At 40.0% G+C, this 25,527-nt stretch overlaps 1 protein-coding gene across 1 annotated transcript in view; it reads right to left on the bottom strand.

The window, feature by feature from the left end:
• Window positions 1-12,896: 12,896 nt before the first annotated feature.
• Window positions 12,897-25,527, bottom strand: part of pde11a (phosphodiesterase 11a) — a 56,553-nt gene continuing 43,922 nt past the window's right edge. Inside the window, exons 13-20 of the mRNA XM_079517979.1 lie at window positions 24,435-24,544; window positions 23,189-23,279; window positions 21,064-21,164; window positions 20,716-20,793; window positions 19,451-19,514; window positions 18,855-18,929; window positions 17,415-17,498; window positions 12,897-15,036 (exon numbers count right to left, since the gene is read on the bottom strand). Of these exons, the coding sequence (XP_079374105.1) occupies window positions 14,800-15,036; window positions 17,415-17,498; window positions 18,855-18,929; window positions 19,451-19,514; window positions 20,716-20,793; window positions 21,064-21,164; window positions 23,189-23,279; window positions 24,435-24,544 (840 nt within the window). The 3' untranslated portion in view covers window positions 12,897-14,799. The remainder of the gene's footprint in view (window positions 15,037-17,414; window positions 17,499-18,854; window positions 18,930-19,450; window positions 19,515-20,715; window positions 20,794-21,063; window positions 21,165-23,188; window positions 23,280-24,434; window positions 24,545-25,527) is intronic.

Below are 25,527 nucleotides of genomic sequence, written 5' to 3'. Positions count from 1 at the left end.
TGTTGGCCTTCCGTGCGGGGGACCTGGGTTCGATTCCCGGTTGTTACAACATAAGATGAACCTAAATAGGTTTGAATGGGGTTTCTAGGTGTAAGTATGTAGGACTAGTAGCATGCCAACGTTTGTGCTATTGCCATTAGGAATGCATTGGGCGTTTAACTTAAATAACTCAGAAACTACAAAACATTTCAAAGTAAAAAGTTCCACCATGTATCTCCACAGAAAGCTGAATTATAAAAAGTGTGAATGGAGTTTCTAGGTGAAAGTGCTTTTTTGACGTGCCAATATCTGCCATTGAGCCCCATTGTAAATGTCTCAAATTTGAAAGCACTATATTTCTAAAACGATGAAACATTTCAAAGATTCCTTTTCAGGCAAACATGTCCACCGTAAGATGAACCTAAATAGGTTTGAATGGGGTTTCTAGGTGTAAGTATGTAGGACTAGTAGCATGCCAAAGTTTGTGCTATTGCCATTGGGAATGCATTGGGCGTTTCACTTAAATAACTCAGAAACTACAAAACATTTCAAAGTAAAAAGTTCCAGCATGTGTCTCCACAGTAAGCTGAATTATAAAACGTGTGAATGGAGTTTCTAGGTGAAAGTGATTTTGACGTGCCACTATCTGCCATTATAAATTTCTCACATTTAAAGCACTATATTTCTAAAACTATGAAACATTTCAAAGATTCCTTTTCAGGCAAACATGTCCACCGTAAGATGAACCTAAATAGGTTTGAATGGGGATTCTAGGTGTAAGTATGTAGGACTAGTAGCATGCCAAAGTTATAATTTTTTTCGGACGGCATACTGTAGCATGTCATTTTTCGTGATTTTGGACTATTTGAAAAAAAGATGAAAATCATGAAAAAACAACATACTATAGTTCATGGTTTCGGACGGCATACTATAGCATGTCGTTTTTCATGATTTTGGAGGATTTGAAAAAAATATGAAAATCATGAAAAAATGACATACTATAGTCCATGGTTTGTCATATTTTCGTGATTTTGGGACACTATGTCAGAGGCAGGACTTGAACCTGCAGCCTCCTGATTCCCAGGCAGGCTCTGTACCCAGTGAGCCACTGTGCATGCTGTTCTTAAAAGGCCGAATAGATAATGACAGAAGAGCCAGAGACTTGTTTCCATTGTGGTTCATAAACATTCGAACGTCTAGAGATAAACAACAGCAAAAGAAACAATAGACAAATATCCTGTTATTTTATTTTTTGTATTTTATTTTTGTATCAATGTTATACTCAAAGGGAACAGCAGACTCTGTTGTGGCAGGTAGCAAGTAGATCAGTGACTTAGCACACTGGCTGCCTGCAAGACCTGGAGATTGTGGGTTCAAACCCCACTCAAATCTTTACTTGCCAAAATCTGCCATTGACCCCCATTCTGAATTTCTCAAATTTAAAAGCACTATATTTCTAAAACTATGAAACATTTCAAAGATTCCTTTTCAGGCAAACATGTCCACCGTAAGATGAACCTAAATAGGTTTAAATGGGGTTTCTAGGTATAAGTATGTAGGACTAGTAGCATGCCAAAGTTTGTGCTATTGCCATTGGGAATGCATTGGGCGTTTAACTTAAATAACTCAGAAACTACAAAACATTTCAAAGTAAAAAGTTCCAGCATGTGTCTCCACAGAAAGCTGAATTATAAAAAGTGTGAATGGAGTTTCTAGGTGAAAGTGCTTTTTTGACGTGCCAATATCTGCCATTGAGCCCCATTGTAAATGTCTCAAATTTGAAAGCACTATATTTCTAAAACGATGAAACATTTCAAAGATTCCTTTTCAGGCAAACATGTCCACCGTAAGATGAACCTAAATAGGTTTGAATGGGGTTTCTAGGTGTAAGTATGTAGGACTAGTAGCATGCCAAAGTTTGTGCTATTGCCATTGGGAATGCATTGGGCGTTTAACTTAAATAACTCAGAAACTACAAAACATTTCAAAGTAAAAAGTTCCAGCATGTGTCTCCACAGAAAGCTGAATTATAAAAAGTGTGAATGGAGTTTCTAGGTGAAAGTGCTTTTTTGACGTGCCAATATCTGCCATTGAGCCCCATTGTAAATGTCTCAAATTTGAAAGCACTATATTTCTAAAACGATGAAACATTTCAAAGATTCCTTTTCAGGCAAACATGTCCACCGTAAGATGAACCTAAATAGGTTTGAATGGGGTTTCTAGGTGTAAGTATGTAGGACTAGTAGCATGCCAAAGTTTGTGCTATTGCCATTGGGAATGCATTGGGTGTTTAACTTAAATAACTCAGAAACTACAAAACATTTCAAAGTGAAAAGTTCCAGCATGTGTCTCCACAGAAAGCTGAATTATAAAAAGTGTGAATGGAGTTTCTAGGTGAAAGTGCTTTTTTGACGTGCCAATATCTGCCATTGAGCCCCATTGTAAATGTCTCAAATTTGAAAGCACTATATTTCTAAAACGATGAAACATTTCAAAGATTCCTTTTCAGGCAAACATGTCCACCGTAAGATGAACCTAAATAGGTTTGAATGGGGTTTCTAGGTGTAAGTATGTAGGACTAGTAGCATGCCAAAGTTTGTGCTATTGCCATTGGGAATGCATTGGGCGTTTAACTTAAATAACTCAGAAACAACAAAACATTTCAAAGTAAAAAGTTCCAGCATGTGTCTCCACAGTAAGCTGAATTATAAATGTGTGATTGGAGTTTTTAGGTGAAAGTGATTTTGACGTGCCACTATCTGCCATTATAAATTTCTCACGTTTAAAGCACTATATTTCTAAAACTATAAAACATTTCAAAGATTCCTTTTCAGGCAAACATGTGTACCGTAAGATGAACCTAAATAGGTTTGAATGGGGATTCTAGGTGTAAGTATGTAGGACTAGTAGCATGCCAAAGTTATAATTTTTTTCGGACGGCATACTATAGCATGTCGTTTTTCGTGATTTTGGACTATTTGAAAAAAAGATGAAAATCATGAAAAAACAACATACTATAGTTCATGGTTTCGGACGGCATACTATAGCATGTCGTTTTTCATGATTTTGGAGGATTTGAAAAAAAGATGAAAATCATGAAAAAATGGCATACTATAGTCCATGGTTTGTCATATTTTCGTGATTTTGGGACACTATGTCAGAGGCAGGACTTGAACCTGCAGCCTCCTGATTCCCAGGCAGGCTCTGTACCCAGTGAACGACATACTATAGTCCATGGTTTGTCATATTTTCATGATTTTGGGACACTATGTCAGAACCCAGTGAGCCACTGTGCATGCTGTTCTTAAAAGGCTGAATAGATAATGACAGAAGAGCCAGAGACTTGTTTCCATTGTGGTTCATAAACATTTGAACGTCTAGAGATAAACAACAGCAAAAGAAACAATAGACAAATCTCCTGTTATTTTATTTTTTGTATTTTATTTTTGTATCAATGTTATACTCAAAGGGAACAGAAGATTCTGTTGTGGCAGGTAGCAAGTAGATCAGTGACTTAGCACACTGGCTGCAAGACCTGGAGATTGTGGGTTCAAACCCCACTCAAATCTTTACTTGCCAAAATCTGCCATTGACCCCCATTCTGAATTTCTCAAATTTAAAAGCACTATATTTCTAAAACGATGAAACATTTCAAAGATTCCTTTTCAGGCAAACATGTCCACCGTAAGATGAACCTAAATAGGTTTGAATGGGGTTTCTAGGTGTAAGTATGTAGGACTAGTAGCATGCCAAAGTTTGTGCTATTGCCATTGGGAATGCATTGGGCGTTTAACTTAAATAACTCAGAAACTACAAAACATTTCAAAGTGAAAAGTTCCAGCATGTGTCTCCACAGAAAGCTGAATTATAAAAAGTGTGAATGGAGTTTCTAGGTGAAAGTGCTTTTTTGACGTGCCAATATCTGCCATTGAGCCCCATTGTAAATGTCTCAAATTTGAAAGCACTATATTTCTAAAACGATGAAACATTTCAAAGATTCCTTTTCAGGCAAACATGTCCACCGTAAGATGAACCTAAATAGGTTTGAATGGGGTTTCTAGGTGTAAGTATGTAGGACTAGTAGCATGCCAAAGTTTGTGCTATTGCCATTGGGAATGCATTGGGCGTTTAACTTAAATAACTCAGAAACAACAAAACATTTCAAAGTAAAAAGTTCCAGCATGTGTCTCCACAGTAAGCTGAATTATAAAACGTGTGATTGGAGTTTTTAGGTGAAAGTGATTTTGACGTGCCACTATCTGCCATTATAAATTTCTCACGTTTAAAGCACTATATTTCTAAAACTATAAAACATTTCAAAGATTCCTTTTCAGGCAAACATGTGTACCGTAAGATGAACCTAAATAGGTTTGAATGGGGATTCTAGGTGTAAGTATGTAGGACTAGTAGCATGCCAAAGTTATAATTTTTTTCGGACGGCATACTATAGCATGTCGTTTTTCGTGATTTTGGACTATTTGAAAAAAAGATGAAAATCATGAAAAAACAACATACTATAGTTCATGGTTTCGGACGGCATACTATAGCATGTCGTTTTTCATGATTTTGGAGGATTTGAAAAAAAGATGAAAATCATGAAAAAATGGCATACTATAGTCCATGGTTTGTCATATTTTCGTGATTTTGGGACACTATGTCAGAGGCAGGACTTGAACCTGCAGCCTCCTGATTCCCAGGCAGGCTCTGTACCCAGTGAACGACATACTATAGTCCATGGTTTGTCATATTTTCATGATTTTGGGACACTATGTCAGAACCCAGTGAGCCACTGTGCATGCTGTTCTTAAAAGGCTGAATAGATAATGACAGAAGAGCCAGAGACTTGTTTCCATTGTGGTTCATAAACATTCGAACGTCTAGAGATAAACAACAGCAAAAGAAACAATAGACAAATCTCCTGTTATTTTATTTTTTTTATTTTATTTTTGTATCAATGTTATACTCAAAGGGAACAGCAGACTCTGTTGTGGCAGGTAGCAAGTAGATCAGTGACTTAGCACACTGGCTGCAAGACCTGGAGATTGTGGGTTCAAACCCCACTCAAATCTTTACTTGCCAAAATCTGCCATTGACCCCCATTCTGAATTTCTCAAATTTAAAAGCACTATATTTCTAAAACGATGAAACATTTCAAAGATTCCTTTTCAGGCAAACATGTCCACCGTAAACCTAAATAGGTTTGAATGGGGTTTCTAGGTGTAAGTATGTAGGACTAGTAGCATGCCAAAGTTTGTGCTATTGCCATTGGGAATGCATTGGGCGTTTAACTTAAATAACTCAGAAACTACAAAACATTTCAAAGTAAAAAGTTCCAGCATGTGTCTCCACAGAAAGCTGAATTATAAAAAGTGTGAATGGAGTTTCTAGGTGAAAGTGCTTTTTTGACGTGCCAATATCTGCCATTGAGCCCCATTGTAAATGTCTCAAATTTGAAAGCACTATATTTCTAAAACGATGAAACATTTCAAAGATTCCTTTTCAGGCAAACATGTCCACCGTAAGATGAACCTAAATAGGTTTGAATGGGGTTTCTAGGTGTAAGTATGTAGGACTAGTAGCATGCCAAAGTTTGTGCTATTGCCATTGGGAATGCATTGGGCGTTTAACTTAAATAACTCAGAAACTACAAAACATTTCAAAGTAAAAAGTTCCAGCATGTGTCTCCACAGAAAGCTGAATTATAAAAAGTGTGAATGGAGTTTCTAGGTAAAAGTGCTTTTTTGACGTGCCAATATCTGCCATTGAGCCCCATTGTAAATGTCTCAAATTTGAAAGCACTATATTTCTAAAACAATGAAACATTTCAAAGATTCCTTTTCAGACAAACATGTCCACCGTAAGATGAACCTAAATAGGTTTGAATGGGGTTTCTAGGTGTAAGTATGTAGGACTAGTAGCATGCCAAAGTTTGTGCTATTGCCATTGGGAATGCATTGGGCGTTTAACTTAAATAACTCAGAAACTACAAAACATTTCAAAGTAAAAAGTTCCAGCATGTGTCTCCACAGTAAGCTGAATTATAAAACGTGTGATTGGAGTTTTTAGGTGAAAGTGATTTTGACGTGCCACTATCTGCCATTATACATTTCTCACGTTTAAAGCACTATATTTCTAAAACTATGAAACATTTCAAAGATTCCTTTTCAGGCAAACATGTCCACCGTAAGATGAACCTAAATAGGTTTGAATGGGGATTCTAGGTGTAAGTATGTAGGACTAGTAGCATGCCAAAGTTATAATTTTTTTCGGACGGCATACTATAGCATGTCGTTTTTCGTGATTTTGGACTATTTGAAAAAAAGATGAAAATCATGAAAAAACAACATACTATAGTTCATGGTTTCGGACGGCATACTATAGCATGTCGTTTTTCATGATTTTGGAGGATTTGAAAAAAATATGAAAATCATGAAAAAATGACATACTATAGTCCATGGTTTGTCATATTTTCGTGATTTTGGGACACTATGTCAGAGGCAGGACTTGAACCTGCAGCCTCCTGATTCCCAGGCAGGCTCTGTACCCAGTGAGCCACTGTGCATGCTGTTCTTAAAAGGCCGAATAGATAATGACAGAAGAGCCAGAGACTTGTTTCCATTGTGGTTCATAAACATTCGAACGTCTAGAGATAAACAACAGCAAAAGAAACAATAGACAAATCTCCTGTTATTTTATTTTTTGTATTTTATTTTTGTATCAATGTTATACTCAAAGGGAACAGCAGACTCTGTTGTGGCAGGTAGCAAGTAGATCAGTGACTTAGCACACTGGCTGCAAGACCTGGAGATTGTGGGTTCAAACCCCACTCAAATCTTTACTTGCCAAAATCTGCCATTGACCCCCATTCTGAATTTCTCAAATTTAAAAGCACTATATTTCTAAAACGATGAAACATTTCAAAGATTCCTTTTCAGGCAAACATGTCCACCGTAAACCTAAATAGGTTTGAATGGGGTTTCTAGGTGTAAGTATGTAGGACTAGTAGCATGCCAAAGTTTGTGCTATTGCCATTGGGAATGCATTGGGCGTTTAACTTAAATAACTCAGAAACTACAAAACATTTCAAAGTAAAAAGTTCCAGCATGTGTCTCCACAGAAAGCTGAATTATAAAAAGTGTGAATGGAGTTTCTAGGTGAAAGTGCTTTTTTGACGTGCCAATATCTGCCATTGAGCCCCATTGTAAATGTCTCAAATTTGAAAGCACTATATTTCTAAAACGATGAAACATTTCAAAGATTCCTTTTCAGGCAAACATGTCCACCGTAAGATGAACCTAAATAGGTTTGAATGGGGTTTCTAGGTGTAAGTATGTAGGACTAGTAGCATGCCAAAGTTTGTGCTATTGCCATTGGGAATGCATTGGGCGTTTAACTTAAATAACTCAGAAACTACAAAACATTTCAAAGTAAAAAGTTCCAGCATGTGTCTCCACAGTAAGCTGAATTATAAAACGTGTGAATGGAGTTTCTAGGTGAAAGTGATTTTGACGTGCCACTATCTGCCATTATAAATTTCTCACATTTAAAGCACTATATTTCTAAAACTATGAAACATTTCAAAGATTCCTTTTCAGGCAAACATGTCCACCGTAAGATGAACCTAAATAGGTTTGAATGGGGTTTCTAGGTGTAAGTATGTAGGACTAGTAGCATGCCAAAGTTTGTGCTATTGCCATTGGGAATGCATTGGGCGTTTAACTTAAATAACTCAGAAACTACAAAACATTTCAAAGTAAAAAGTTCCAGCATGTGTCTCCACAGTAAGCTGAATTATAAAACGTGTGAATGGAGTTTCTAGGTGAAAGTGATTTTGACGTGCCACTATCTGCCATTATAAATTTCTCACATTTAAAGCACTATATTTCTAAAACTATGAAACATTTCAAAGATTCCTTTTCAGGCAAACATGTCCACCGTAAGATGAACCTAAATAGGTTTGAATGGGGATTCTAGGTGTAAGTATGTAGGACTAGTAGCATGCCAAAGTTATAATTTTTTTCGGACGGCATACTATAGCATGTCGTTTTTCGTGATTTTGGACTATTTGAAAAAAAGATGAAAATCATGAAAAAACAACATACTATAGTTCATGGTTTCGGACGGCATACTATAGCATGTCGTTTTTCATGATTTTGGAGGATTTGAAAAAAAGATGAAAATCATGAAAAAATGACATACTATAGTCCATGGTTTGTCATATTTTCGTGATTTTGGGACACTATGTCAGAGGCAGGACTTGAACCTGCGGCCTCCTGATTCCCAGGCAGGCTCTGTACCCAGTGAGCCACTGTGCATGCTGTTCTTAAAAGGCCGAATAGATAATGACAGAAGAGCCAGAGACTTGTTTCCATTGTGGTTCATAAACATTCGAACGTCTAGAGATAAACAACAGCAAAAGAAACAATAGACAAATCTCCTGTTATTTTATTTTTTGTATTTTATTTTTGTATCAATGTTATACTCAAAGGGAACAGCAGACTCTGTTGTGGCAGGTAGCAAGTAGATCAGTGACTTAGCACACTGGCTGCAAGACCTGGAGATTGTGGGTTCAAACCCCACTCAAATCTTTACTTGCCAAAATCTTCCATTGACCCCCATTCTGAATTTCTCAAATTTAAAAGCACTATATTTCTAAAACTATGAAACATTTCAAAGATTCCTTTTCAGGCAAACATTTCCACCGTAAGATGAACCTAAATAGGTTTGAATGGGGTTTCTAGGTGTAAGTATGTAGGACTAGTAGCATGCCAAAGTTTGTGCTATTGCCATTGGGAATGCATTGGGCGTTTAACTTAAATAACTCAGAAACTACAAAACATTTCAAAGTAAAAAGTTCCAGCATGTGTCTCCACAGTAAGCTGAATTATAAAAAGTGTGAATGGAGTTTCTAGGTGAAAGTGCTTTTTTGACGTGCCAATATCTGCCATTGAGCCCCATTGTAAATGTCTCAAATTTGAAAGCACTATATTTCTAAAACGATGAAACATTTCAAAGATTCCTTTTCAGGCAAACATGTCCACCGTAAGATGAACCTAAATAGGTTTGAATGGGGTTTCTAGGTGTAAGTATGTAGGACTAGTAGCATGCCAAAGTTTGTGCTATTGCCATTGGGAATGCATTGGGCGTTTAACTTAAATAACTCAGAAACTACAAAACATTTCAAAGTAAAAAGTTCCAGCATGTGTCTCCACAGTAAGCTGAATTATAAAACGTGTGAATGGAGTTTCTAGGTGAAAGTGATTTTGACGTGCCACTATCTGCCATTATGAATTTCTCACATTTAAAGCACTATATTTCTAAAACTATGAAACATTTCAAAGATTCCTTTTCAGGCAAACATGTCCACCGTAAGATGAACCTAAATAGGTTTGAATGCGGATTCTAGGTGTAAGTATGTAGGACTAGTAGCATGCCAAAGTTATAATTTTTTTTCGTGATTTTGGACTATTTGAAAAAAAGATGAAAATCATGAAAAAACAACATACTATAGTTCATGGTTTCGGACGGCATGTTGTTTTTCATGATTTTGGAGGATTTGAAAAAAAGATGAAAATCATGAAACAAGAATTGATTCAATATGAATAATAACCAGCAGCTTCCGTATAGATGTGTGTTTAATATAAGGGGGGTCCCTGCGGAGGTTGGTGCGGTGGTCCGCGGCAATGTTCCCTCTAATTTGTTTTCGGTCTGAGTAAACACTCAAACCTCCTGAGCAGACATCAGCAATTGCTGAGCAAACATACATCACCTTGACACCAACTAGCCCAACATGAGAGAATGCGAAGTGAGCACCCCACACTTCACACAGGTGTTTTTTTGCCAAATGGATTTTGGGAGTGAATCAATGAATAGTTAGATAAGGCAACAAGTTACAACATTTTTTTTGGTAATATCAAGGTGGTAGGCTAGCAATTTTAGGAGCCTTTTCAGGCTGTGACCCTGGCTGGAAACAAGTTCTTGAGCTTAGCCCAGATACCCTGGGTAAATATAGATTTCATTTCATTTCATTTCAAGTAATCATATTTGAACTGGGGACCCCCCACCCAGACAAGCAACAGAATGGTTCCACAGATAAATGTTGTGAATGCTGTCTTATATAATAATAGGGCTGTCAATCGATTCAAATATGTAATAGCGATTAATCACATGATTGTCCATAGTTAATCGCAAATTAATCGCATATTTTTATCCGTTCTAAATATACCTTAAATCAGTGGTTGTCAAGATTTTTCATATCAAGGCCCATTATTTATTCTGCATTTGAGCCACGGACCACCATTTGATGACATTTAGCCTTCCAGCCCCAAACTAAAGAACTGTATTGATGTTGTTACCATTAGGAGAGATAACAGGCCAATGTTGATCAAATTAATTTTGCTACATTCTCAAATTGTGTAGAAGTAATGCAGATGTTTTTAGGTTCATCTTACGGTGGACATGTTTCCCTGAAAAGGAATCTTTGAAATGTTTCATAGTTTTAGAAATATAGTGGTTTTAAATTTGAGAAATTCAGAATGGGGGTCAATGGCAGATTTTGGCAAGTAAAGATTTGAACCCACAATCTCCAGATCATGCAGCCAGTGTGCTAAGTGAAATGAAATGAAATGATTACTATATTTACCCAGGGTATCTGGGCTAAGCTCAAGAACTTGTTTCCAGCCAGGCCCTGCTCATAGAACACATTTCATTGTAGTGGTTCAATGCCTTGTTCAAGGGCACTTCAGCGGTGGTAATTTTAACGTGTCGGACCGCTGATTCGAACTGGCGACCTTCCGGTATCAAGACCGCTTCGCAATCCGCTCGGCCACCGCTGCTGATCTACTTGCTACCTGCCACAATGCAGTCTGCTGTTCCCTTTGAGTACAACATTGATACAAAAATAAAATACAAAAAATAAAATAACAGGAGATTTGTCTATTGTTTCTTTCGCTGTTGTTTATCTCTAGACGTTCGAATGTTTATGAACCACAATGGAAACAAGTCTCTGGCTCTTCTGTCATTATCTATTCGGCCTTTTAAGAACAGCCTTCACAGTGGCTCACTGGGTGCAGATCCTGCCTGCGTATCAGGAGGGTGCAGGTTCAAGTCCTGGCTCTGACATAGTGTCCCAAAATCATGAAAGTATCACATAATATATTATGCCGTCCCAAACCATGGACTATAGTATGTCGTTTTTTCATGATTTTCATCTTTATTTTCAAATCCTCCAAAATCACGAAAAACGACATGCTATAGTATATGCCGTCCAAAAAAAATTATAACTTTGGCATGCTACTAGTCCTACATACTTACACCTATAATCCCCATTCAAACCTATTTAGGTTCATCTTACGGTGGACATAGTTTTAGAAATATAGTGCTTTAAATTTGAGAAATTCATAATGGCAGATAGTGGCACGTCAAAAAAGCACTTTCACCTAGAAACTCCATTCACACGTTTTATAATTCAGCTTACTGTGGAGACACATGCTGGAACTTTTTACTTTGAAATGTTTTGTAGTTTCTGAGTTATTTAACTTAAACGCCCAATGCATTCCCAATGGCAATAGCACAAACTTTGGCATGCTACTAGTCCTACATACTTACACCTAGAAACCCCATTGAAACCTATTTAGGTTCATCTTACGGTGGACATGTTTGGGTTCTTTCAGACATAAGACCCTACTGTTACTTCTCAGGAAACAGGGGGAGAGAGGGTCCCTCCCGATGGTCTTCCGTGCACCTTGATGACATGGGACTTGAACCTGCCAACTGTCTGTAGCAGAGGCAACCGATCAAGCACTCCACACCATTGAGCCAATGCACCTTTGGGCATTCAGCAGATGTCTCCTGGTGCTTTTGAGTTTTTATTTTTTTATTCAAGCCTTGAAAAGTTCAAATTACTGCAGCATTGAGCTGTAGGAGGAATGGGACTTGAACATGGAATGTCCGTACAGAGAGTCTGATCATTAGACCACTGCACCATCAGTCAGACCCGCTCAGACAAAGTCTCCTGGTAATTTTGTGTGTTAGCCTTCAGTTAGTAAAGTTGAAACACTCCAGCATTAAACTATAGGAGAACAGGGATTTGAACATGTAGAGCTGTATTAACTGAAGGCTATTGTAGCAGTGGCTCACAGCCTCCGCCTGATGACCTCAAAAGTCTCATATCTCTCTAATTGCCATAGGCAATTGCTTTGGTTTAGTGGTTAAGATGTTGGCTTTCCACATGGGAGACCAGGGTTCGATTCCTGGGTGTTCCACTCACATCAAGCAAGCAAATGTTTGGTAGTTTTTTTGGGCTACCACAATGCTTTTCCAATGGGAGTCACATGGTTTGACCAAACATTTTTGTTTGATGAGGGGGGAGGGGCAGAACACCACCAGCAATCAGCATTCAAACACAAATGTTTGATCAAACCATGTGACTCCCATTGGAAAAGCATTGTGGTGGCCCAAAAAACAAAAACAAACATTTTCATCAAATTTGGGGGGAAATTTGAATGAAATAAAATAAATAACCCTTTAAAAGAAAACCAAAAAGCGAACATAGCAGATCTACAAGCTCATAATATGACACATTGTGATTGTCGATAGTGGTTAATCACACTAATCAATTTAGTCAATTATATTTTTTCACATTGTTTTTAAAAAAATAAAAAAACATGCTTCTCGATTATTCATTTAATCTGAAAAGTAATTGATAGAATAATTGCTAAGAAAAGATAGTTGCAGCCGTAAAACAAGGCTCAAATGCAACATTCCATGTTTGACACTATCTGTATTCTTGTGTAAGCACACATTTGTCCACAGGATGTCAGTACTGCATCAGAAAAAAAAACTAAGATTTATTTTCTGAGGAAATTGCTCACTATTTATGTAAGTGTTAAGAAAAACACAAAAGGACATCCTTAGCAGCACATTTTTATTCAAAGTCAACAAAACATTGCACATTTTCAGGAACATGCCTTAGGTTTCTCCCAGTTCAGCCTGCTTTATAAATAAACCTTTTATCAAGAACAATGAAATACAAGAAGCACGTTACAATGCAAAAAAGACAGGTACCAAGTAGAGGAACCTAATAGAAAAATATAACAGCAATATTAATACTTCACTTAACATGATGCAATAGAATTGAAATCATGCATTTCAATGAAATAATCTGAATTTATTCATAAATTCCAAAATACGAGGTATTCGTTGTCTCATATGTTCGCTACATCCATAGCAGTTGGTTGAATTCAATACTGCAAAAAAACTCATGCATTTCAAATTTCATGTCGACTTCTTCAACCAAAATACAATAGCACACAGATCCATGCCACACAATTTGCACAGTCACATTTGGACTCCAATTAACAAAGCTATAACACAATTTGTAGGACATATACCCCAAATGAAACTTAGAAATATTATATATAACATTTGAAAACTTGGGGCCTTCACTACAAACAGCAGTGTCAGAATCTCCTTTGTATACCGAGTAAAAATGTGGTTCCATGTACTATTTGTGAGCTTTGACAAAAGGCCAGTTGTGTTTTGTACAATAACATGGTAGGTGTGAGCATGGGTCGGAGTTCCTATTGAAGTCAACTTTGCAATGGCATCATGTTGCAAGTTATCGACTTTCTGCATAAAATAAGTTATGTCTAGCTATATTTTGCTTCCTCGAATGTAAAACTACCTAAAGGTTCTAACAAAATGACAAACGATGTCTGTACTCTTCTAGCAAATTATTATTTATAAAATATGATATATATTATAAGGGCAACTTTGTCAAGGCACATTATTGTGTGTGTGTGTGTGTGTGTGTGTGTGTGTGTGTGTGTGTGTGTGTGTGTGTGTGTGTGTGTGTGTGTGTGTGTGTGTGTGTGTGTGTGTGTGTGTGAACTTACAGTACACATATATGTGTGCAGACAGCAAGTGAGATTATTTCATCAAAAGATGGGGCAGAGCAAAATTCCCTTTGGATAACTGTTAATGCTCTATGGTTAAAATGGGGTAAGGAAGACATATTGCATTAGCTAGTTGTAATAGCTGCAAAATACGTCATGGTTCTGCATGGATTTTCAAACTATCTAATAATCTTGGTGAGGAGGCATGCATTATTTTTTCATTTGTCTCTTAAAACAAGGCACAGGAAGGGAGGGAAAGGAACACTGAATTTGCATTGTAAGCATTGCCACTAGTCCTGCTGTTCCTGCACCTTTCAGAAACTCTACACACAGGTTACAATCCAGAGCTTATTATCTTTAAACTGCACTTGCATATAACATCTCTTTCAAATCCAATAATCTATAAATACAGATTTACAAAAAGATTACGCCCACCCCACAGACAAAATGCTTGCAAGAAATAAGTATCAGTAAGAACTAAGAAAGCAAAATGACACGACAGCAGAAGACAAAAAAAGAAAACGATTTTCTCTCCAATATTCTCCATGCCTTGTCGTGAGACTTCAATTTCCTTGGAGAAAAACTGCTCAGAACAGTTCACTGGTTCACTGGTTGTCAATGGACATTGTGGTTTGACGTTTCTTTCAGACATTTATTTATGTATTTATTTATCAGATGGTTGGTAACTGCTCCAAAAAGCAGGTCAGAAACAGCTCTGTTTTTCTCATCCTCCAGCAGAGAGCTTGGAAGGGACAAGAAACACCTCTATCATAGCGCCGCACTCAAGTCTAAAGCTCATCTCTCTAGTAGCATAAGCGAGGAACAGAGCCCAAGAACCTCTGCATGCACTGCACTGCCTATTTTGCAGGCTGCATTTTAAGAGGAAAGGAAAGCTAAAAGATCTGCCTGGAGATTGCAGCAGAAGCTAGCTAGCAGGTTTACTTTGGTCTCCATCAGCACCACCACCACCACAACAAGGTGTGCTAACACTGTCTGCTGCGGCGCAACAACCAGTTTCTGTGCTTTCACTGCTACAAAGGCTTGGTGTTTGAGATATACTCTGTGTACGCTGTCTTTCCATGTTCAGTTCCTCCCATTTGGCCCTGTTAGCCTGGATCATGTCAACCATTGGTTGGAGTTTTGGGTTCAACTTGACCAGAGTCTATAGAGGGGGGGGGGGGGTGAAAAAGAAAAGACAGTAATTAGCATTACATTGTTCATCATATGGACTTGACGAAACAAATAAAACAACACAAATAAAGAACATCTGGCCTAGACAACATACTGTGATTGTTTTGAATCCCGGAGTGGCTGGTTATTAAGATTAGAGGCACATGTATGACACTTGACACTTGCTTTGGCAATGGAAACGTTTGTTTTCTCATGCCAATAAAGCTCCTTTGAATTGAAAATTGTATGACTATGATAAGTTGGCATTGTCAAGTGGTAGTGTTGTTATAAATTGTAATGTCAAATTGAAATACTGGCTTTCATTCAACGTTAATTACTGCTTTAGAAATTCTTACATTCTTAGTTTCCTTACAATCTATTGGTTTTCCAAGAAAGGTTGTAATTAGTTCTCATAATTAGCATTATGCCTTCATACTATATGGACATAGAAAGGTGGAGGAGGCACAACCCATACTTGATTTATTATTTTATAGTACCTAGGTGATGAGTAGTTGGATATTTTAAAAACTGAGTTAATGGAGGTATAAAAATAAAACCGAGAGGATGTGAATTCTAAACATTATTAAAAGCTACCAACTGACTCTGACTAACTGAGAGTGATTCACTTGAACAAAACAGCCACATTTATTGGGGCCAGTGTTAAGAAAAGAGTGGTGGAGTTCATGAGTCAAGACTTCATATGTATCTACAAAAACAGGCTAATGGCCACTTTCATATGGAATCCATAATGGTTTCGGGAGAGTGTGTTCAAAAGTACACTTCTGATTGTAAAGCTGTTCACTTCAGAGCACTAAAAACAACATGCATTCCTCCTACAAAGTTAAATGAACGCACAGGACTTTACAGTGTATGTGTGTGCAGCTGAATTTGGGGTCTCTGACATCATGACACTGTCTATGGGGTTGTGTGTAGTACTTTCCACAATTTGTTATTCTATACTATAGACCACCGCCCGGATCGCCTTAATCTAATCTAGCCTTAACAGAGGGGGATTTTCTAAAGGGAGACATTGTTTTCCTCTCTCCCTGCGGGGTCTACTGATGCACGTAGGACTGAGCTTACACCAAGGCATCGCAATTCCAACACAGATGTAAAAGAGAGGGAGACTGTGTGTCGTCTAGCGGACTTTGAAGATGGAAGGTTACATAATGGGGGATTAATATTCCACACAGTAGCGAGCTACCACCCGAAGAACGAGATCAGTGAGATCAAGGAGCCGATCCCTTCCTCCCACAGACAAAAACCCTGCTGCTGCAGTGCTGCCTCTGAACTTCCTATATGCACCCTCATCACCAGTATAATTGGCAGCCTTGTGAGCTTGCAATCTGCAATTCTCAAAACATTTGCGTTTACAGGGTGCCCTGGTGAGGCAGCGTGGAGGCAGAACCCCACACAGAGAATACAATCCTTTGTTGCTTTTCATCTGCCCAACACAGGCAGCAATAACGATAGAACAAAGCAGCGCTAACTCCCCATGTTGATCTTGGAATAATAACCCAATGGATTCAATTATCTCTCACTTTCTTCACTTATATGGTTAAGACAGCAATAATGACAATATTACGTCAATAGAAAATTATTGATTAAGTGCAACCGTGTGAAACAAATCATACCGATCATCTACTGTACCAAAATAACGGTTTTGTCCTTGATCCTTCCCACAGTCCTTATCTAGTTGACTTGTTGCTTTTCATCTCTATATCATTAACACCCCTTATCTGTCAATAGCCTTGATCTCCTCAGGAAATCAGCCTTCCTCTGCCTCCCACACAGTCACAGGCAGGGGAGGGGCAGGTGAGCCTTGACGTCACCATCTGGCACACAAAACGCACACACAGCGCACGCACCGACGCACACATGCACCTTTTTTTTCAGTCCCTTCAGTCCCCCTTTCTCCAGCATTGTGTAGTGAAGCTTAAAATACAGTGCCTCAAGGACGGGCTTTATCCCTATTCCCTACTAACGTCACAGTGCTATTCACACACTCCACTGGCTCGTTTTCTTGCAATCGGGAATGGAAAATTAAATCCTGTATTCAAGGTCTTTAATGTGGCCTTGATGGTATAAAAAAATGCTAGGTAGGAATCTCTTTGAGGAAAGAATGTTGAATGTCTGTACACAGTAAAACTGTCAATTTCACTGTACAGGCTCTGCATTAAATTACACTGATGATTTTATTGTATGGGGTTTGTTTCAATTGTTGGGTGTCATTGTGGACAGTAGCAAATGGAAGGACAGTATCCTCTGATGTTGGGGGGGGGGGGGGGGGGGGTGGACATGGGGTGGACATGGCATTGCAAAGAGAGCCTTGAGGGTTTACAAGCTCAGGCATGAATTACCAAGGATTACCTCATAAAGCGGTGCACAGATTCCATCAATCCACTCCAGCTGAAGCCCTGGCAATTCATCCTTCCGGTTTCTATCAAAGATGGCCTAAAAACACAAACATTAAGCCTAATTTATGCTTTGTCATACAACCGTATACATTAATGAAGAAGATGATGCACCGCGTCATGTTTTTCAGTTGAAAATCATCTCACAAGACTAAGTCCCATAATTCTTCCATTTTTCATACACACCCACACACATGCTAGCACAGGGGCAATGGAAGAAGAAGTACAGTATATGATAGTACATTATATAATGCCTGATTTATACTTGGTTACACACCAGTGTGGCGCACTGAAAATAGCAGATGTACAAGATCAAGTGGATACAGTATGCCGCAGCGTGACACATTGTGAGCTTAAAGTACACAAAGGTAACAGGTCAAGTGTAGAGTAGGAATTGGCTAGGTTTGTCAACATTCGACCATAATTACTCGAGGCAAAGACAAATTCTCCCTCCACTTTTGAGACAAGCAAGTTCCATTCTGAAGCCTGAACAGGAGGCTGCGCTTCAGAGATAGTTACTGGGCTACGGCTTACAAGTTGAATATTTCATTTCCAAACACCCACACATTGATTTTTACATGGTTTGACACAAGCCGTGGTCCTGAGGCTACCCTGTTAGCTACATCAGAGGGGGGGAATGTGGCCAGGCTCGATTAGTCAAAAGCCAGTAATTGCACACAAAATGCTGCTGCTACTCCCCAGAACCGGCAACACTATTTGCTTTGGCCATCAAAGCAACTGGAGAAGAACAAGAGATGCTCTTGGAAGCCTGGCTTTGAGGACAATATAAATGTATTCTGAAAATGTGAAGATGCATTCATTAAGACACTTCCCCTGCCATTGCTATTTTTTGTTAGTTTTTATGATTACGGTTATGATTATCATTATTATTAATTTAGCATTCTACTAAAGTACATCGGACACGGCAAGGTGAATAGTCTAGTCCCCTTTATGTAATCTAAGAATAGTAAGAATAGAATGTGTCATGACGCTGTTATTACCTTTGGGTAAATGCAAAGGTCAGAGTTTGCTGTGTTTTGAGTGAGAATCTTGCACAAGAGGATAGGCTGAAGGAGAGACATGTGGTCCATCCAAAGATCGCTCTAGGCACAGTGGAGGGACAGCAGATCAAGGTTGACAGCTCACCTCGCTCACATCGTGTGACGCAAGCTCTTGTGTAACTAATGCAACTATGGCTCCGTGTAACTCGCCTTCCGCACATACGCAGTCGGCCAGCAGAAGCACGGAAAATAACATTGGGCAGGCCTCTGTGAAGGACTTGCTGTATACCCCGACAGACTATAAATAGCTGTGAGAGGCCGTATCTTCTGAGGGTCTAGAGGGGTGAAACATACCATGCATGAACACAATGCCAGGGATGCTTTCATGTACTCACAGAAGGGGTGAGCTTCAGCTCAGATCTCTCTCTGTCTCCCTGTTCAAAGAACTCATTGGTCACCAACTCGGCTACCTGGCAAGACAGGAACATTCAGGTGAATGATTTCAGAATCATGCTGTCTGTCTGGTTAGTACATGTGCTATTCTATTCAATGATTTGATCTTGAAGATGATCTTTGATGCCTGAAACGTAGTCGAATCAAGAGAAATACATTTGGAGCTGGTGTGCAACGCATTCTTTGTCATTCTTGTTATACACTCAGAGTGCACAAATGTAATCAAAACCAAAACACTCATGAGTCTTTTTGGTTACATTTGTACATTTGTACATGCACATTTTGGTTGCACTCGCAGGCAGTGATCAATGTTTCTTTATTAATATTTTACAAATCACATGGGTCAATAAATCAGTAGCATACAAGATTCCCAAACTTTCCGCTCTGAAAGAGCCACAACCATGGTATCTTGTACCATTAGAAAAGAAGAAAAAAAAAAACAGTAAATCTACCTGTTGTAAAATTATACATAGATGGGCACAGGTGTTAAGCAAACGAGTACAAATCAAGCCCGACTCATTTTGCCTGCATCTCTCACCTTGCGTGATATTTCCCAAGGTTTAGTGACAGCCCCCAGATCACACGCTGTCATCAGCATAGATCTGAGGAGAAATGAAACAGCATGAGGTAATCTCACAAGGCATCTCAAACAACTCAATTTCAACACAACCAATAAGCACTTCTTTGTTGCATGTATGAATAACAAAACAAGAATGTCATAACTGCCAGGTGCAGCAAGCTCTTGTAGCGCCCCCTGTCCTACCCAGATGACCGAGAACAAGAGGCGCTACACATCTACTTAGGTTACACAGGTTGAACAGCAGCATTGGCCGTACAATTGTATTGCCTCAGCAAAAGCAGTCAATAAACACAATAACAAAATATAGCCTACAGTTTCAGCGCTGTAGTAAGAAAATAAATAAAGAGAGCTCTTAAGAATAGAAAATAAAATAAAGTGTCTTTAGGGTGTTAAAACCCCTTTTTGCAATTACCTTTAAAGTCTAGCTTGAAGTTGTTTTAGGCATGTTCTAACAATAAAGACTATACAAATGAATAGTTCCTTCAAAAATAATTTCTGGACTGCACAACAACTGTACTGTTTAAGTACATAACAAACCTGTTAATAAAGTATTCAATCAATCAAGTTGCTGAACATAAAACTCTCTGTAAACAAAGCAGGCAAAGTGCTGTTAATAAAGTATTAAAATAAAAAAGTGCTGCTAAATAGAATTGTTTTCTCTGTAGACAAAGTGCTGATAGAAAATGTGTCATTGACTCATTTCTGTAAACAAACTGTAGCAGCAAAATATTACCATTTTGTCTTTAAACCAAGGATGTAGCAGCAATAATAAAGTAAATTAAAGAAAAGTGTATTCTGTCAACACTGTCGCCACTCTCTTACTATATTACTCTCGTCCCTACTAGAACCATAAGTGACTGTAAGCCAGGTTTACACCTGGCAAAAATAGCAATCTACAAGACTACAAAGCATATTGTGAGTTTTGCAATGTATTGTGAGCTTTTGCTGTTTTCTTGTAAAACATTTCTTTCAGGAATTCTTTTGAATTATCTTTGAAAAATGTCACCTATAATGACATTTCCGAAATCAAGGGATAAAATGTTGATAGTGGTTAAATAAAAACAAAACTGATATTAACATTCTGTATTCATTGTGAGCTGGGTGCATCGGTTCTCAAATCCATACATGGGAACAGAGAATATTGCAATATTCTCATTCATCTGATGTTAGACGACAAGAATAGAAACTGGTGAGAACCAGTGAACTAGGTTGCCATGACTTACCGGCACATGTCTCTGTGAGCCTTCACATTCCAGTTGTACTCCCCTTTGTTGACGAGATCGAAGAATGTATTCCTGTTCCTAGAGAGGGCAGAATGGATATGCAGGTGTTAATACATGTTCTATCCACAAGGGGGCAATATTGCATAGAAGATTTCTATCCAGCAGGTTACAAGCCTATCATAAACAGAGCATGACAACTAGTTCACTAGGGGTACTCAGTCACTGTGCTACACCATAAATAAGGCAGCGCTTTTGAATCGGCCAAGGCCAGATGTATTTTTTTATTTCTAACAAAGGTAATTCAAACAAGATGTGCGTCCGGCTGAAACGGTCTAAGAACAAACATACTCAAAGTAAAGTGTGAGATCTGTGGCCAGGATGGACTGCTTCAGCAGCTGCATGAGGTCACTGTATTCTGCCGAGGCAAGGTTTGCGAAGATGTTATGTCCCTGTGGGAGACACACAGAGACGGCATGATGAACACCAAGAACACTAAGAATTGCAGGGCGTGCATAAATGAAATAAGAACATGATGCATATAATGCGGCCAACTGAATCCTCCAATAGACATAGGACTGTTTTAACAGAGACAACCTCAGCTCCACCGTCATTCCTCTGCGAAACACATGTCAGCATGTTCAGTCAGAGACTGTCACATCAGATCGAGCTGTGGAAGAGGAAGATGTGCCACTCTGTAGTGTGTAGAAGAGGGTGTGTGTGTGTGTGTGTGTGTGTGTGTGTGTGTGTGTGTGTGTGTGTGTGTGTGTGTGTGTGTGTGTGTGTGTGTGTGTGTGTACGATTGCATGCACGTGCGGACACACGCATAAACCACAGTCACAGGGAACATCGCCGGCGGCTCAATAAGATGAACCATCAAGAGATCAGAGGGACAGCGCTTAATAAGTAAGCACCATCTCTCACTTGAAGCTCTCCTGTCATTAAAAAATACCCTCTCTTTGTCATGTATTATACATTCCTTTACCACTTACCCACTCCCCTCTGGAGGACAGTGGGGAGGGGGCGGGCTTGGATGCCTTTGGAGCAGAGAGAGAAAATAGAAGATGCTGAGGAGATATGGGGGATAATAAAGGACTGAGGGGATGAGGCCAGATGGAATGGGATGACCAGTCCAGGGTCTCCCCCTCCCCATGATCTCTGAAAGAAGCTGAGATTAAGGGTTTGCTCAGCCTGCCTCCGTGAGACGAAAGCAGCAGCTCATGTGTTCCCATGAAATACTGAACACCATAAATAGTGGAGACAATAAGAAAGGCTCTCGTGCCGTCTTAATTGGAGCGCATGAAGAAAAAAGAGAGGAAGTGAGGTAGGATGATATAAAGGGAGGGAGTAGCATTAAAAAAAAGTTGAAATTTTAATTAACGCTTCCCACCGGTTGGTGGGCTGAATCTGTGAGCTCTCTTTTCCCCTTGAATTAGCCACACTATTAATTTATATGCTAATGGGACAGCGGTAGTTCATCCCCTGTATCAACAGAAACCATTATGATGTTCCAAGCAAACATTTGTCTGCTTCCTGTGTTGTCAGCGGCACCGTGATAATGAAGCTAATGGAACATGGTCTGCTATGCCATGTCCCAGCTGCTCCACAAATGTCTTTAATTACAACCTCACTCAAACGCAGTCACCTGGCAAAACGCCTTTCTAAACCAATTACAGTCAATTCTATCGGTTATAGAATTCATTAAGGGGCAGCATAGGACATTTGTCTAGACTGGTTTGATAATAGCAAACCTAGCATCTCCCGGTGTTTGGCAAGAAGTGCAGCAAATAGAAGAGGAAGGAAATGTGTGTCCTCTGGTCTCGACGTGGTGATGGGTGTGGTCTCGCGGCCGTAGCTCAGGTTTACACCTGTACATCTACTGTACATAAAACAACTTGAACCCTAGCATCAGTCTCCGGGGTCTCAGAACAACATATTTTCAGATGGGAGTCGGCGGCCAAATACATACAATTTTGGCGGTCCTTGACATAAAAAAGTTTGAGAACCACTGATACAGAAACACTGATTTTCAGAAAACAAGACATTTGTAGAATGTTAACATTCGGCAAAGAATAGCTGATCTCGCATCATGTTGCGTGACGTCTATTTTCGGCAGAGAGATTTATAGCGAAACAAAAGTGTGGACCAGTACAGAGCCAAGTACAGGTCGATTGAGTATTAGTTTATAGAGGGTTTAAGTGGTTGACATTGCATGACATTATGGCAAACTTTTTAGTTTTTTTTAAGAATGTTTTCTTTTAAGAATTTAAAGAATTCAACAATAAAAAAAGACACATCTCCAAGCTCACAACGTGCAGTATTGATGCGTCGCAATGCAAAGCACGATGCGACATAGGGCTTAAGTGACTATAACAACAACTTGGTGTCAGATTGTGTTGGAAGTGGCCCGCTGTGTAATCAGATGAGTACACAGCAAAACTGCATTGCAGCAGGAGATAGTGAAAACATTGTGCACCTCGCTCTGCAGGATCATCACAGCATGGTTGAAGTGGTGGTGCTCCAGGGTAGCAGAGGTCCCATAAAGCAGAGAGAGGGCTGAGCCAGTCCTGACAGACAGACACGCATGTACACAGGCGCGCACACACACACACACACACACACACACACACACACACACACACACACACACACACACACACACACACACACACACACACACACACACACACACACACACACACACACACACACACACACACACACACACACACACACACACACACACACACACACACACACACATTAAAGAGGGATAATATCATCAGCATTCAACGGAGTATGGAGTACACTTGTAAGTCCCTCACCAAATCACACTTTTGGCTCAATAATAAAGAAATCAGAGAGTCGTAATCTAAACAGCAGCTAAAGCGACTACATCGGCTCTCATCTCCATTCAGTGCAAATAAGTGCAAAAACACACATGGGGACTGAGCTGGCTGTGTCGTAACTGGGCTGCGTGGGCAGAGAACAACACCAACGTTAAGAAATTCAACAGCAATTTTACCTGCTGCTCTAATTGTGAGACTCTGCAGTGTTTACGGTGGCTTCATTAAACAGAAGCTTATATAAGGCTTATGCAACTTGCTGCTTGACTCTAGATGATTTTTTTTGGGGCTGGACTAACAGCAGACTGCTGCAGGTGGGTAAGTAAAACATACTATTGTGTGTGTGTGTGTGTGTGTGTGTGTGTGTGTGTGTGTGTGTGTGTGTGTGTGTGTGTGTGTGTGTGTGTGTGTGTGTGTGTGTGTGTGTGCGCGCGTGCGTGCGTGCGTGCGTGCGTGCGTGCGTGCGTGCGTGCGTGCGTGCGTGCGTGCGTGCGTGCGTGCGTGCGTGCGTGCGTAATAGATGGAGAAGGAGTGAGGGGGAGTAGAGAGTGAAAGAAAGGGGGAGACAGGGAGAGAGAGAGAGAGAGGGGAAGAAAGTGGGAGACAGAGAAAGACATGGAGAAAGAAGGAGAGAAAGAGAGGGATAGGGGCGAGAGAACGATGGAGAGACAGAGACAGAGAGAGAGGGGGGGAAGAGGGATAAAATGGAGAGAGTGAGTGAGAGAAAGGGGGATAGAGAAAGAGAGAGAGGTAAAGATGAAAGGGGAGAATGGACAGACAGAGCAGCATCAGACACAGACACAGACAGAGCAGCATCAGACACACAGACACAGACAGAGCAGCATCAGACACACAGAGACAGACAGAGGCTCCTACTTGGCCTGGAAAGCGTTATTGGTTCCTCTGTGGTCGAGATCGTGACACACACAGCCCACGATGAGCGCCAGGATCTCCACCTCCGTCAGCGTCTCCTGGAAGCCTGCCGTCTGATTGGCACGCACCCACCCACCCACCCACCCGCACGCACGCAGGCACACACACACACACAGGCACACACACACACACACACACACACACACACACACACACACACACACACACACACACACACACACACACACACACACACACACACACACACACACACACAATACATGATCAGAATCCTGGTTATTGTAATAGTGCAAGGGCACAGCACATTAAAAAAACGGCAGATGATGGTATCATCCTAAAACCAGTACCATGGGAGGCCGTTTGGAAATGCAGTAATGCAGCCACTACAGGGAGTAGTCTTAGTGACTTGAATTGGGGGGGGGGGGGGGGGGGGGGTGTTCTAGAGGCCTTGTGCTGAGTGAGTCACTGTGGGGATAGTGGCAAGGATAGCAGTCCTCAGCCCACTCATTAAAACACATGGCAGGAGAGAGAATGAGGCCCAAAACAGCTTACACACTACTATTTCACTACCCTCTGCCAATAATCAATTCAGATGGGAGACCATACATTAATGCTGTGCTTGATTAAATTAACTACTGTGGTGCTTGTGTAAGTGCATGCTTGTGTGCGTGCGTGCGTGCGTGCGTGCGTGCGTGCGTGCGTGCGTGCGTGCGTGCGTGCGTGCGTGCGTGCGTGCGTGCGTGAATGCGTGCGTGAATGCATGCGTGAGTGCATGCGTGCGTGAATGCATGCGTGAGTGCATGCGTGCGTTCATGCATGTGTGCACGCTGCCCTGCGGAAATGATAAAGTAAAAAGCTCCAGGAACTGCATGAGGCAATTCACTGGGGACTCTATTCAAGCAAACATCTACACAGCATCTGCTGTTTGTATGCTTAGTAAGACACAAGGTTGTTAAGTTGAACCGCAAATAAATTGCAGGGAAGGCAAAGAGAAATGAGTAATTAAAGAACAGAACAAATATAAGGGCAACCCAATGTGCACAGATAACAGGTGTGCAGATTTAATATTATATAA

This window comes from Electrona antarctica (assembly GCF_951216825.1).
Source record: "Electrona antarctica genome assembly, chromosome: 13".
Taxonomy (NCBI): domain Eukaryota; kingdom Metazoa; phylum Chordata; class Actinopteri; order Myctophiformes; family Myctophidae; genus Electrona; species Electrona antarctica.
The sequence above is the reverse complement of the archived record's forward strand: the minus strand, read 5'-3'. Positions and strand labels throughout refer to the sequence as shown.